At 40.5% G+C, this 14,335-nt stretch overlaps 1 protein-coding gene across 5 annotated transcripts; it reads left to right on the forward strand.

Moving 5' to 3' along the window:
• Nucleotides 1-145: 145 nt before the first annotated feature.
• Nucleotides 146-13,718, forward strand: colq (collagen-like tail subunit (single strand of homotrimer) of asymmetric acetylcholinesterase). 5 transcript variants are annotated; one of them, XM_058084566.1, is made up of 17 exons: nucleotides 149-507; nucleotides 1,855-1,964; nucleotides 3,170-3,256; nucleotides 4,943-4,987; nucleotides 5,163-5,189; nucleotides 6,671-6,742; nucleotides 6,982-7,044; nucleotides 7,115-7,141; nucleotides 7,210-7,254; nucleotides 7,338-7,373; nucleotides 7,455-7,535; nucleotides 8,243-8,339; nucleotides 8,699-8,820; nucleotides 9,938-10,057; nucleotides 10,808-10,949; nucleotides 11,087-11,189; nucleotides 12,393-13,718. In XM_058084566.1, the coding sequence occupies exons 1-17, from the start codon at nucleotides 396-398 to the stop codon at nucleotides 12,460-12,462; spliced, it is 1,359 nt and encodes a 452-aa protein (XP_057940549.1). In that variant the 5' UTR covers nucleotides 149-395; the 3' UTR covers nucleotides 12,463-13,718. The 5 variants fall into 5 exon arrangements, with proteins under 5 accessions (XP_057940552.1, XP_057940549.1, XP_057940551.1 ...); XM_058084568.1 differs by having other exon boundaries at nucleotides 227-507; nucleotides 10,823-10,949; XM_058084565.1 differs by having other exon boundaries at nucleotides 228-507; nucleotides 8,699-8,829.
• Nucleotides 13,719-14,335: the final 617 nt, after the last annotated feature.

The following is a 14,335-nucleotide window of genomic DNA, read 5'->3' on the forward strand; positions in this document are numbered from 1 at the left end:
CCCAACAACACTCAATGAAATATGTGCAAAAGTATGTGCAAATGATGCATTGATAAAGGCAAACCGTCAAATGAGTGAAAATATTAAACCGCTCCTTTGAGAGGAGTGGAAACAACAAAGACCCCCCCCCCCCCCCCCCCCCGCTGCAGTAGTAAAGATCTAATAGTGGCACCCATAAGCAGCTGGCGTGTTGCCTTCTGTAATTTTAGCGCACACTGATGCGGAGGAAAGATTTAATGGGCGCTGGTGGACATGCCCTCTCGCGAGGGCGTAAAGGGGACACAACGGGGAGGGTGGGGGGGTATTGGATGAGACGCAGAGACGAAGAAGGCAGTGAGGAGGGTTGAGTGAGTGAGGGTTGCTTTTGCTTCACAAATAAAGTCAAGAAGGCGACTATGAGCAGCAGCATGGCTCCTCCAGCACATGGACTTCTCTACCTGGTGCTGGGCTTTTATTATGGTCTGGCTCAGTCATCCTTCCTGGACAGCTTTGTTTCATTCCCAGCAGGTAAGCACACATGTTTATTGCATAGTTTGCTAATGTGTATGTGCATGTGTGTACAATAGCAATGCAATGAAATCCAATGTGCCTTTACAAATATGTTGACTTTTGTAGTGCAGGTGTCCGTAATGAAGTACTCGTGTTAAAAAGTACACTTGTTGTTGTTGTTGCCCATGAGGTTGGACTGGAAATGGCTCTAAAAATAGCCAATGCGGCTTCGGCCCTTCGTAGTGTGGTACCTCATGTCTGCTTCAGGAACTCTGTCGGACGGGTGTTACCATGTAATAGTTTGGTAATGGTTTTATTTCATTTGAACATGCATCAGATTACAATTGAATGCATCACATAATCAGTTCACAGTTCCACATGTCCGAAAGGAGTAGGGAGAAGCAAAGCTTATTAAATCCTACCCCTCCATCTGGTACTTTTACAATCAGTAACTGTTACATTTGTTCACTTCCTGCTTTCCATAATACAGTTTAAGGTTTTTTTTTGTTTTCTTTTTTAATAATGCACCTCATATTGAGGCATTAAGCTCCATTGTTGTACCCTCCTTTTCTTTTTCTGTGTCTGCCCATCCAACATACTAATTACCTAAATTATCTTGACATTGAATGCATCACATAATCAGTTCACAGTTCCACATGTCCAAAAGGAAGTAGGAAGAAGCACAGCTTATTAAATCCTACCCCTCCATCTGGTACTTTTACAATCGGTAACTGTTACATTTGTTCACTTCCTGCTTTCCATAATACAGTTTAAGGTTTTTTTTTGTTTTCTTTTTTAATAATGCACCTCATATTGAGGCATTAAGCTCCATTGTTGTACCCTCCTTTTCTTTTTCTGTGTCTGCCCATCCAACATACTAATTACCTAAATTATCTTGACATTGAATGCATCACATAATCAGTTCACAGTTCCACATGTCCAAAAGGAGTAGGAAGAAGCAAAGCTTATTAAATCCTACCCCTCCATCTGGTATTTTTACAATCAGTAACTGTTACATTTGTTCACTTCCTGCTTTCCATAATACAGTTTAAGGTTTTTTTTTTGTTTTCTTTAATAATGCACCTCGTACCGAAGTATGAGATGATATGACCATAGTAACCATAGTAACTGTCAATATAGTGATATACAAAGCACATGATGACTGGTTCAAGACTCTTTGCACCTGTTTCCTGCATCCTAACTGGTTGTAGTTGAGCCTCCTTTTCTGATCCTGCATGATTTCATAACCATATCAATGCATCCCACCTTACATTGGTACTATTCATGTTGTTGTTGTGAACTCTTAATGCCTTGGACCCGTTTCTGACACCCCGTCCTCCCTCCCTGCCTTTGCACCACGCACAGCGCTCACTCCCGGGGAGCAGCAAAGGAGCTCCAACCCATGCTGTTTACTGAGTCCGCCTCCACCCCCGCTCTTCCCTCCACCTCCTTCACTTTGGCGCCGCTCCACTGATGTGAGTCCAAGTCACGTGACCGTTGTCTTATTGTGGAATATCTGACATGCGTCAATGTTGACATGTCCTTGGATCGCACGCAGAGAGATTTAATCATATGATGTTACATTGACAGATGCTTAATTGTGCTTAAATAACACGTAGAATACGTGTACTACTTTGGAGGTTGTAACAGCTTATACTACAAGTGTGCAGGGTAGGTTTTAACACCCGTGACTCACTTCGGTCGCTCCGAATCCATGCATATAATTGCGTCATTGTGGAATGACATGTTACTATGTTTCTACAAACATATACAGATATATACTAACATATTATGTGCAACGTTTTGGATTAGGACTGTTCCTCCTCAATGATACATGATGTAGTATGCTTTGGACAATGTAGGGTTGATAGGGGACACGTGATGTCATACTCATACTCATAATAATCATTCAAAAGGTGTAAAATAAGCATATACTGTAATATCATAATTCATTCATTCATTCACTGCTGCTTTTCCTCATGAGGGTCGCGGGGGGTGCTGGAGCCTATCCCAGCTGTCTTGGGGCGAGAGGCGGGGTACACCCTAGACTGGTCGCCAGCCAATCACAGGGCACATATAGACAAACAACCATTCACACTCACATTCATACCTATGGACAATTTGGAGTCGCTAATTAAGCTAGCATGTTTTTGGAATGTGGGAGGGAACCGGCGTAAACCCACGCATGCACGTGGAGAACATGCAAACTCCACACAGAAATGGCCGAGGCTGGAATTGAACTTGGGTCTCCTAGCTGTGAGGCCTGCACGCTAACCACTCGTGCACCGTGCAGCCCTATTTTAGAAGTTAAAGTTAAATCTGTTCTCTTCACGTTGTTGGTCACAGTAAGTTCCATTTCTGGTTCTATGGTTATCATCACACTTTTCCTGTTAGTCATCACTGGTACCCATTAAAAAAAAAACCAAGAAGCAGGATTATTTGGAGTCTAATTAACCTAGCATGTTTTTGGAATGTGGGAGGAAACCGGAGTACACGGAAAAAACCCATGCATGCACGGGGAGAACATGCAAACTCCACACAGAGATGGCCGAGGGTGGAATTGAACCCTGGTCTCCTAGCTGTGAGGTCGGCCACTAGTAACCACTAGTGCCGTGCCGCCTAATATCATAATAATATATCACATTAATTTGAAGAATAATTTAATATTTTGCATCATCAGGACACGGAATCAAAGTCCGGCTCTGAAGACAAAGGTTCCTCCTGTGCCAGTGGACCCCCTGGACCCGCTGGGCCCCCCGGACCTCAGGTAAGAGCATACATATTGTCATTACAGCCTTTGGACTTAGGCTTAGACTTGACCAAGCATCACATGACTGCCGTTTCCTCCTCTACAACCTGAGATTTCCTGCGGAGGAGGCAATAGAGGTGGGCTTCTCTGCGGCCCTTTTCTCATGCACGGAAACACAGCAGCCCATTAACGCTCCACATTTAGCCATTGACATAAATAGCCTTTTTCCACTGGTGGCCCGCAGCGTGCCTCATGTCATCTTCTGAAACTCGATGAAGAGTTGTCTGCCTGGAAAGGTGTAGTACTGCCTTGCGTACATTCCGGGGATTACCAACACATGCATGTGGCCATGTGTGCACTTGGGTGACAGACGCTTGTAAAGACATTACCGCGGATTTGTTTTTTCCTTTTTTTTTGTGGACATGTTTAATTTATTATTAATTGTTTTGCAGTGGTCGACCACCCTGGGCTGCCTCAGCAGCATCAGGACTGCAGCAGGCATTTTTCAATCAATAGTTGCTCTCAACCCTTAATTAAAACTACAGCTCACATATCCACATACAGACTAGAGTAGGGTTGGAGTATAATTCTATATGGAGAAATGTATTATATCATATGTGGTGCAGCAGTTTTGAAAGTTGGAGGTGCCCCTACCCTGATGGGGAGGGGAAAAATTGAGGGAAAAATGTTTTTCCATATGAAACTGTGTGATAATACACGGCTCATGAAAGCTTAAAACATCCCAGTACTCGCATAGCCGGCATACTCACTGGACATGTCACCCATTGATCATCATCACCCATGATCATGCCTGGTACTGTTTTCAGACCCCCCCCCCCCCCCCCCCGGAACCCCCTGGTACAGTTAATTATATTGCATATTTTGGAGTTAATTGTAATAATCAGCAATAATCTTGCTGTGTTATCAGCTTCTTGATTTGTGAGGTGGATGAATTAATGATGTTGACGGCTTGAAAAAAAATTGGTGTCTGAGTGAAAACAATGCAGTACACAAGGAACGCCTACATGTGGTGCTGTAAACAGACGGATTCCAAGGCTCATATAGATTGATGACAAAGTGGAATTACTTCATTGCTACATATAGACAAACAACCATTCACACTCACACCTATGGACAATTTGGAGTCGCTAATTAACCTAGCATGTTTTTGGAATGTGGGAGGAAACCGGAGTGTGGGAATATGCAAACTCCATACAGAGATGGCCGAGGATGGAATTGAACCCTGGTCTCCTAGCTGTAAGGTCTGCGTGCTAACCACTCGTCCGCTGTGCAGCCCTATTTCATTTCATTTCTTATTATAAAGCTAACACAGAGCCACACGGTGGCCTAGTGTTTAGCACAGTCAGGAGATGGGGAAGATCCGGGTTTGAATCTCCCATGGAGTTTGCATGTTGTCCCCGTGCATGGGTTTTCTCCGGGTACTCCAAAAAACATGCTAGGTTAATTAGCGACTCTAAATGGCCCCTTGGTTTGAGTGTGAATGGTTGTTTGTGTGCCCTGCGATTGACTGGAAACCAGTCCAGGATGTACCCTGCCTTGTGCCCCTAGTGCGGATAGAAGATGAATGGATGGAAGATGGCACAGGCTTGTTTGGTGGGTGGGTTCTATCGGTTAAGAACCGGTGATTTAGAATGGCCAACATTTAGAAAACCACGAGTCATCCCGTTGTGCAATATTTTACAGGGTCCACCAGGATTGCCAGGTATTGGAGGAGCCAAGGGAGAAAAGGTAAAGATATTTCCATCCCTGACATGCACGCCAGTCAATGTACATGATTACCATGTGCTCATAATTTTTGAGAGCTAAATTTGTCTTGGCCTGCAGCCCAAGATGCTGACAGATGCTAGTTTGGAAATGCATTAACGGCGTCTGTCCTTGTCCCTCCTTCACATCCTGTTGTCAGGGAGAAATCGGAAGACCTGGACAAAAGGTGAGCATCTCCATTAATCATGAGATATTCTGTGCTAAGTGGATTTGCACAAAAATGAGATTCAATGTCAGCGGCTGCTTTGCTTTTGTGAGCAACCTTGACAGGAGACAGTGAACATGCAACCACCGGATGCTCGGCTCAACATGCCTCAAAGTCGACCGTTCAAAGACGCAAAGAACGCATTGCTGTAGCACGCCATTCCCGTTCTATTAGAAGGGAAGCTCAGGTGTTTTTTTTTTCTCCTTCCCCCCCAACGGCGGAAGAATAAAACCTCCCGTGATCACTTCCTGTCCGACCGAGCTGTAAAAGTAGTCCAGTAGGAGAGCTTCATTGGCGGGGTGGTCGGTCCGGGGGGCGAGCAGCATTCGCAGCACTGCAGTGCAATTTAGCTTAGTGCTTCAAGCCAGGTCATAAATCATTTTATTTCCCACAAGCACCGGCTCCTGTTCTATACACAGGCTATCATTTAATTAAATAGGGCAAAGTGACAGCACTCGTTAAAGTCATTCCTCCTGGACATGTGCAGGAGTACATGCAGAGGAGCACCGGATAAATTCTGTAGCACACAGACCGACAACCAAAACCGATACAGGAAATACTGAGATTTGTAGTTTTTATAGCGGATTTTCATTCATAATTCGCTTGATTTATCAAAAGTAGACGTTTGACTGGATTTTGTTATAAAGCAGGGGTCTCAAACTCAATTTACCTGAGGGCCACTGGAGCTAGGGTATGGGTGAGGCTGGGCCGCAGCAGGTCCCCCCCCCCCCCCAAAAAAAAACGCATTTATTAAAAACAGAAAAATAAATAAACTTTGCTTTGGTTCCGATTTTCTACCACAAAAGCTCAGATAAAACATTCCACTGTTCTCAAATATCTTATTTTTTATTTTTCTACACAAAATAAGATGAAAAATAAATAAACAAATCAAGAATAAAGAAAATCAATCAATCAGTAATAAATAAATATAATAATAATAATAAAAACTTAAGAAACCACATATAGTTGGTGGGTAGACAAATTATTTTTTTCAGATTAAAATTAACAAAGCATTATTAGAGCCCTGTAGACATGACAAAACACGACTATAGTCACATTTATACTCTTTTTATTTACAACATATTGCGCAACTGCAGGGTCCTGAGACACATGCTAACTCGCAAACTAGAGAGCTAGCGACCTAAACGGTAGCCTCCAAGTTATTTCCTTTAAACTTAAAAAGCCAAAAACTTACCACTTCCACACGGATAGGGAGGATAACTATTAACAGTTATTTAACCTTTAACATGAACATTAATCAAACGTAATAATTTTTTCTGGGTACATGATACCATACAGCATCCATATCAAACTTGCGCGGGCCGCACTAACATTAAACTTTCATATCAAGGCGGGGGCCTCAAACTAGTGTCCTGCGGGCCACATTTGGCCCGCGGACCGCGTGTTTGAGACCCCTGTTATAAAGTCATATCTCCTCTCAGGGCCGAATGGGGCCGCCTGGACTTCCCGGGAAGCAGGGACCCGTGGGCAGACCAGGACCAAGTGGGCCCAAAGTGAGTAAGTCAGATCTCCTTAAAAAATTACATTAAAAAAAAAACTGGAATGTCCCAAAAATATGTGTGAAAACATTTGAAACTGAAGAAACAGCGCCTCTGCTGGTTGCAGACAAGTACTGCGCTCCATTTGGTTTCATTTGCCTTAAGGCACAATCAATTCCCCACAATGGAAATCCACCTTTTACTATTGATATTTTTATGCTTTTATATTTTATTTGTATTTTTCTGTGCATCAGGGGGAGAAAGGTGACCCCGGCCTAATGGGTTTGCCTGGAGGCAGAGGACCAATTGGACCAAGGGTATGTTTGATCCATTCACAAATTCTGCGTTTCCTCCGCATGCACATAACGTGTGTCAATCATATTTCAGGGTCTAGCTGGCTATAAAGGAGAAAAGGTATGCGGCTCCTTATTATTATTTTTGATTGACAGTAAATGTATAATAAAAGGTGTTTATTCAACCAGGGTTCAAGAGGAGAGCACGGTGAGAATGGCCTTAAAGGTGACAAAGTGGGTACATCATCGCTATTCTTGTCAACATATGATAAATCATCGGAATATTTTCTTTATTTACCTTTTTTGTTTTTCTCCAGGGGGCAATGGGTTTCCCTGGAATGCTTGGACAGAAGGTAAGCTCAATTTTCATTCCATTTTCAATTTTGAACTCTGTCATTAAATGATTATTGCATTGGATTTTGTATTTTATTCAGGGTGAACTGGGTCCAAAAGGAGAGCCTGGTGTTTCAGGAAACAGAGGACCCACAGGTCGACCAGGGAAGAGAGGCAAACAGGTGAAAAATACAAATTATATTATTGTTATTGACGTTTTGAACAGCATAATTAAAGTACACAAAAACATATACTAGAAGCTGTGGAATATGTATGTAAAAGATACAGGAAGGATTGTGTACCATGTATACCAGAAGTGGGCAAATATTTTGACTCGTGGGCCGCATTGAGGGGGGGCCAGAACATATATTTAACACATACACTTATGCTTATAATTTTCCTTGATTTTTTTTTTGTCTAATTTTATCTGTAAAACTTTTTTCAGGAGCACTTTAAACATCAGTCATTTAATATATCATATTTATTTATATTTATTTATATTTATTTATATTTATTTATATTTATTCATATTTAATATGTCATTTAATTTGTAATTTTTTCGGGGTTTTTTTTTTTTTACTAAATAAGACGTCTGACTTGCAAGTTATGTTGCCAGATTGTATGTTAAAATTTGAAATACTTAAAAAGCAACAGGCGGGCCGGATTCAATAGCTTAGTGGACCGCATGTGGCCCATGCCCCCTAGTTTGCCCACCCCTGATGTATACTGTACAGGCTGGTCAACCAAAAATAATCCAGACCAGGAACCTATTGACAGAGTTATCTGTAAATATTAACAGCTGAAATACACTATTGTGGTTATACTGCAGTATAAGCCAAGTACAGTTTGTGATATGATACATGTTGTGTATTTTTGGCCTATGTTGCAGGGATCAAAAGGAGACCTTGGCAGTGTTGGCCCAAGAGGACCTTCAGGTCCACAGGGAACTCCTGGACTTCCCGGTCCTCCTGGTTCTCCTGCCACAGGTGTAAAAAAAAAAAAAAACAACAACAAAAAACTGCAACTCATGTTAGATTTTATCAAAACAAAGTAACCACACATTACATCGGACACCGTGTTCCGCCTTTCGTATTGCTCTGCACGCACTCTGCTGTGGGACGGCGTGGCGCCAAGCTCCCTGTCAGCAGAACTGCTGTGAGCGCTCGTCTTATTTAGTGAGGAGAAATCTAATCTCCCGAGGTGAAGCGAAATGCTTGCGTCATGGCATCCTAGAGTGTTGGACACTTTGGACTTGTTTTTTTTTTACGCATTTATTGTATAATTTCAGACAAATAAACCAATTGAACCCACTAATATACTTTTTCTCTTCTTTCTTTGATTTCAGGACTTTACATGGTTGGAACTAAAGGAGCCCGAGGACCACCCGGACCACCTGGGAAGTGTAGCTGTAGCTCACTCAGTGGTTCTCTTTTGGAAGATCATCACTCCAGAGGAAGCTCTGTCAAGGTACCAGCGGTAAGGTCTAATACATCAACTTTCATAGGTACAGATAGATATAAGCATTGATTATTGGATTAATTTGGTTAATTGTGTGCAATTAATTGTTGATTAATCACGTCTCAGTGCAACTACTTCACCTTCTGAAGAAGAACATAACATCGATGTACAGTATACTATTTGTTTCTACCACTTATCCTCACGAGGGTCGCAGGGGGTGCTGGAGCCTATCCCAGCTGTCTTTGGGCGAGAGGCGGGGTACCGGCCCGCCAGTTGCTTTCTAAGTATTTCAACTTTTAACATATAAAAATCTATAGTCTAAAAAATTTACATAGAAATTAGTCAATCGATTAAAATAATTAATTGTGATTAATTTCCCCCATAGTCAACTCAATTTTAATCTATAATTCATTCATTCATTTTCTACCGCTTATCCTCACGAGGGTTGTGGGGGTTGCTGGAGCCTATCCCAGCTGTCTTCAGGCAAGAGGCGGGGTGCACCCTGGACTGGTGGCCAGCCAATCACAGGGCACATATAGACAAACAACCATTCACACTCACATTCATACCTATGGACAATTTGGAGTCGCTAATTAACCTAGCATGTTTTTGGAATGTGGGAGGAAACCGGAGTACCCGGAAGAAAACCCACGCATGCACGGGGAGAACATGCAAACTCCACACAGAGATGGCCAAGAGTGAATCTCCTAGCTGTGAGGTCTTGACGCTAACCACTAGACCGCCGTGCAGCCGGTGATAAAACAAAAGTTTCAAATGTTATTTTTTGCATGGCTTGAATTGTTTTGACTGGTCACCTTATACTTGTTGCTAGGCAGAAATGAAGGAATTGAACTCGGGTCTCCTAGCTGTGAGGCTTGCTCGCTAACCACTCGACTGCCATGCAGCCATAATCCAGGTTTAATCCCAAAATATGCCTCACACACTTTTTTTAAAGGTTGAATCAGAGTCACAGTCAGTGTATCCATTTCCAGCAAACTATGGTGCATTTAAGGACCACTGAACTAAATGCGGCAAAGCAATAATATAATTCAGTGAAGCATAAAAACATAAACAATGCTGAGATATTCATAACCTTTGACTTGAATATTCACATCCATTGTCTCAGATATTTGTGGTGAGCAACGAGGAGGAGCTGGAGCGTCTTCAGACCGATAACGCGTTTGCATTCCGCAAAGACCAGAGAGCTCTTTATTTCAAAGACAGCCATGGCTGGTTTCCCGTTCAGGTTAGTGCTCCTAAAGTATCTTAAAGGGGGGGGCTATTATGCTTTTTTTTCCACTTTTCTGACCTATAAATGTTGTTAAAATGTTGTATTCTCGTGTTAATAAGAAGCAACTAGTGTCCTAACTGTGTTTATATTGTGTAAGTAAGTGGTTGTCTGTGTAGCAGTATAGAGTGTGCATACATGGAACTGATGTCATTGATGTGTGGAGTTGCTAATAGCCATTTTCCACCACAGTCGGTGGTCTACCAGAGCTTTCTAAACACAAGTAGTACCACAAAAAATATGTAATGACCACATTTCTACTACCGATGTTGTAGAAAATCTACTTTACTGCTCTTGGAGTTCACACACGGTACATCCGGGGTCTCAAACCAGCTCACAAGCTACCACTTTTCAAGTACTTCTCCAAAGCGTTTATTCATTTATTATCAACTCCTATACCGATAAAATTAGAAAATGGGGTTCGGCAGTAGTCCGGAAGTCCTCGGGAGCGCTTAGGTAGCGGGCGTACCCGGAGGCGGACAATGGGTGCAATAAAATAAAACACACCTTTTTGGAAATCCAAGGAATTAGAGCTGGAATGGGTACAGATTCTCGAAGATCTAGAAAGCTTTGCGGGTTATTGTGTGTAGCTGCTCTACAGGAGTCCACAATTCAATACAAAGGACCCAAAATAAACATACTAGGTCCCCTTTTAAACATTCATTATCTTTTGTTTTTTTTTTTAATTTTAACTAATGTTTGTAAAAGACTTTCCCATTCCAGATGACGGCGTTCCAGTCCATGGAGAACCCGCCGGATGAGGACGGTTACTGCGGCGACGGCATCGTGCAGCGTTCCAGCGGAGAGGAATGTGACGACAGAAACAAAGTCGTCACTGACGGCTGCGTCAGTAAGTGGCAAATATATTTTGTAAAACTGTATTGACAGTAAATGTATATCTATATCTATGCTATATTGGTTCTATGGGTTCTATGTTATCTATGTTGTATACGGCGCTAATCTTGACCCCTTGTGGTCTCACCACAGAGTGCAAACGTGCCTTCTGTGGCGATGGATACCGCCATGATGGCGCTGAGGAGTGTGACGGTAAAGACTTTGGCTACCAGACGTGTCATTCCTATCTGCCAGGGTAAGTAAGCATGCTCAGATTGCTGGAAAATTGTTGTATTATGGTGTTAAAATAGGCCACAGTGAACCGGGACTTCCTTATATGGGCGTGCCCGGGTACAAGCTGTAGAAGCTGAGTGGGTCCAGAGTAGGTGTGCCCGGAGGCGGGCTGTGGGTGGAATAAATTAAACCACACCGTTTATGGAAATCCAAGGAAATACATGCTGGAATAGGTGCAGATTCCGGAAGATCTAGAAAGCGTTCTGTGTGGGTTTATTGTGTGTAGCTGCTCTATAGGGGTCCACAACTCAAATACAAAGGGATGAAAATGAGTATAATAGGTCCAAGCTAGGTTTATTACATTAAATTCAGTTTAAATTCAGATGTGAAAATTGTAAATACATAGTGTTATATTTGTAAAAAAAAATATATATATACACGTATATATAAATTTATATTATATATGTATATATTATTATTTATTTATATATGTATATATTACTTATTTATATATTATATTTATATATATTTATTTATATTTTGATAGATTATTATATTCATATATTATATTTTATTTTTTTATTTTCATGTAAAACAACAATTTTTTGTGTTTATGTTGTGGAATGGTTGGCTAAATATACTATATGGCTAAACTGTGTCAAAGTGAAATTAATGCTAGAAATATATATCTTCACAAGAAGCATTTTTCTGATATTTTTCGGAAATCTGAAATTGATCTATGTTATGTTTATTATTAATATATATATATATATATATATTTATATTATATATATTTATATATTATTATTTATGTATATTATTATTATTATTTATATATGTGTGTATATGTATATATATTATTTATATATTATACTTATATATTTATTTATATTTTTTATATAATTATATTTAAAAAAATTATTTTCATGTAAAACAACCATTTTTTGTGTTTATGTTGTGGCATGGTTGGCTCAATATACTATATGGCTAAACTGTGTCAAAGTGAAAGTAATGCTTAAAATGTATATTTAGACAAGAAGCATTTTTCTGATATTTTGATATTTCAGATTCATCTAATAGATGAAAGTCTAATCTTTCTTTTGGTATATACCATTCCTATACAGACCCATAATGCGATATTCTAATCAGTTAAAAATGAATATATGGATTATATCGAGTATATGATGACTACATTCTTTGAGCGTTTCTTGTGTGTTGTTCACAGGTCATACGGTCACCTCAAGTGCACTCCGTACTGCGCCATCGATTCCACCAGCTGCAAGTACTTCACTTGAGCGGACATTGAACCCGGAATCCTTTGCTGGGGGAAACAAACTGGGAATATTTTTCACGCCAAAACTAAAAGAAGCAAAAGCAGCGGATGAATTTAGATCATCGCTGTGGTGTACATAAGAAGAAACCCCTCGGAGCGTTGCTGCTACACGACGGCGGCGGTGGCGGGGGTTGGGTGCGGGGAGGGAGGGGGGGACTTTTTTCAACCCACACATCAGAAACACAAGGACAGCTGCGCTCCGTCTTAAGCGGCCGGATTTAAGCTCGGCCTTCCTCATCATGCCTGAATGGACCCCGAGTCTAAGTCTCTCTGGGTGCAACGGATGTCAGTCATGCTGACATTGAATGAAGTTGGAAGATTAGAAGAAAATACTACTACTAAAAAAAAAAAAAAAAAAAGCGTAGATACTGTAGGGTAACGTGAGCTGGACCGTGTCCTCGGGTTTGATGGCGTCTGCATGAGGCATGTATCACTTTACCTCTTATTATCCACCACAAGCGTCAACAAAAGCAGGGATCTTATCTTATCTTATCTTATCCAGCCAGTGTGGTGCTTCTCTACTTGACGCACACATTTGGACAAAACGTCACATATCCACAAGAACAACTCTCAGGAACGCAACGCAAAGCATCCCCCCCCTTTACCCAAAATGCACCCCCTTTTTTCCGTGTTGCTTGAATGGAAAAAAAAAACCACACACTACTCCTTTCTCATATGTGAAGGCTTGAAACTGTTATGTCCTTAAAGCTCTCAGTGAAGCTAAGGCCAGGCTGCTAAATAAATAGGCAATGAAACTGTTCCGTACTCCTTACTGTATTTACTCCTGTTACCTCGTCATCCAGTCTGTTGTGTCTTACAGTAAGCAACTTAAAGAGAGCGTAGATCCGAGACAATTAACTCCACATAAGCTACAGTTCAGCCAAAAATGGAGACGCCTCTCCTGTCTGTGTGTAAAATGTACAAACATCAAGACTGTTAGAAAATCTCATATCAGCATGCTTGTGCTAATGTGCTGTTAAAAATAATAATAATAATAACTCATTGTCATCAGCAGGTGTCTTAAAAAAAACGTGTGTAGTGGTGTGATAATGTGGTAAATAAAAAACACTATTTGTGTTCCTTCCACTCCGTGATGTATCCCATTTACTGTATGTCGGAAACATAACGTGCATGTCGGCTGTGTAAAAAGTATGAACTGTCACTCTGTCGTAACTCTGATATGATTTATACTTATCGTCAAGAAATTCAATAAAAGACTTAAAACATATCCGAGGGTGATTTGTGTGTATTAAACCCAAGTTAACAATAAAAATAAATAAAAATAAAATATTTTTTTTTGACTGTGACACATTATATATTTAGATATGTTGTAAATGTATTTCAGATTTTATAAAACAATATTTAAAAAATACATAAATAAATTTATATATATATTTTTAATAATATTTAAATATTAAATGTTATGTATCGCTATTTTTTAAATATATTTTTATTTTTATTACTAGCATTAAAAAAAAATATATATATTTATATATATATATATACGTATATACACACACACACACACTATATGTACTGTATACTATGGTGTAAAAAAAGTGATTGCCCCACAGTTCAATTTCTTAGCCACACCCACCTGTTTTCAATCTGACAAAATGAAGTCGACAAAATGATACTCAAAAACCAGACATCATCCTGACATCTAAAAAAAAATCAGGAAGTGGCATCTATCAATCTGGAAAAGGTTATAAAGCAATTTCTAAAACTTTGGGACTCCAGCTAACCACAATGAGAGCCATTATACACAAATGATCAAAACATAATATGATGACCCCAAGAATGACCTCAAGAGCTCAGCGACAATTCATCCAAGA

Source organism: Doryrhamphus excisus, chromosome 10 (assembly GCF_030265055.1).
Source record: "Doryrhamphus excisus isolate RoL2022-K1 chromosome 10, RoL_Dexc_1.0, whole genome shotgun sequence".
NCBI lineage: Eukaryota > Metazoa > Chordata > Actinopteri > Syngnathiformes > Syngnathidae > Doryrhamphus > Doryrhamphus excisus.

Bases quoted from the DNA above. Each gene is read 5' to 3' on its own strand.
- colq (XM_058084565.1), top strand. From the start codon at position 396: ATGAGCAGCAGCATGGCTCCTCCAGCACATGGACTTCTCTACCTGGTG. The intron at 6,743-6,981 runs GTGAGTAAGTCA...TCTGTGCATCAG, and splicing joins CAGGACCAAGTGGGCCCAAA to GGGGAGAAAGGTGACCCCGG. The intron at 7,255-7,337 runs GTGGGTACATCA...GTTTTTCTCCAG, and splicing joins ATGGCCTTAAAGGTGACAAA to GGGGCAATGGGTTTCCCTGG.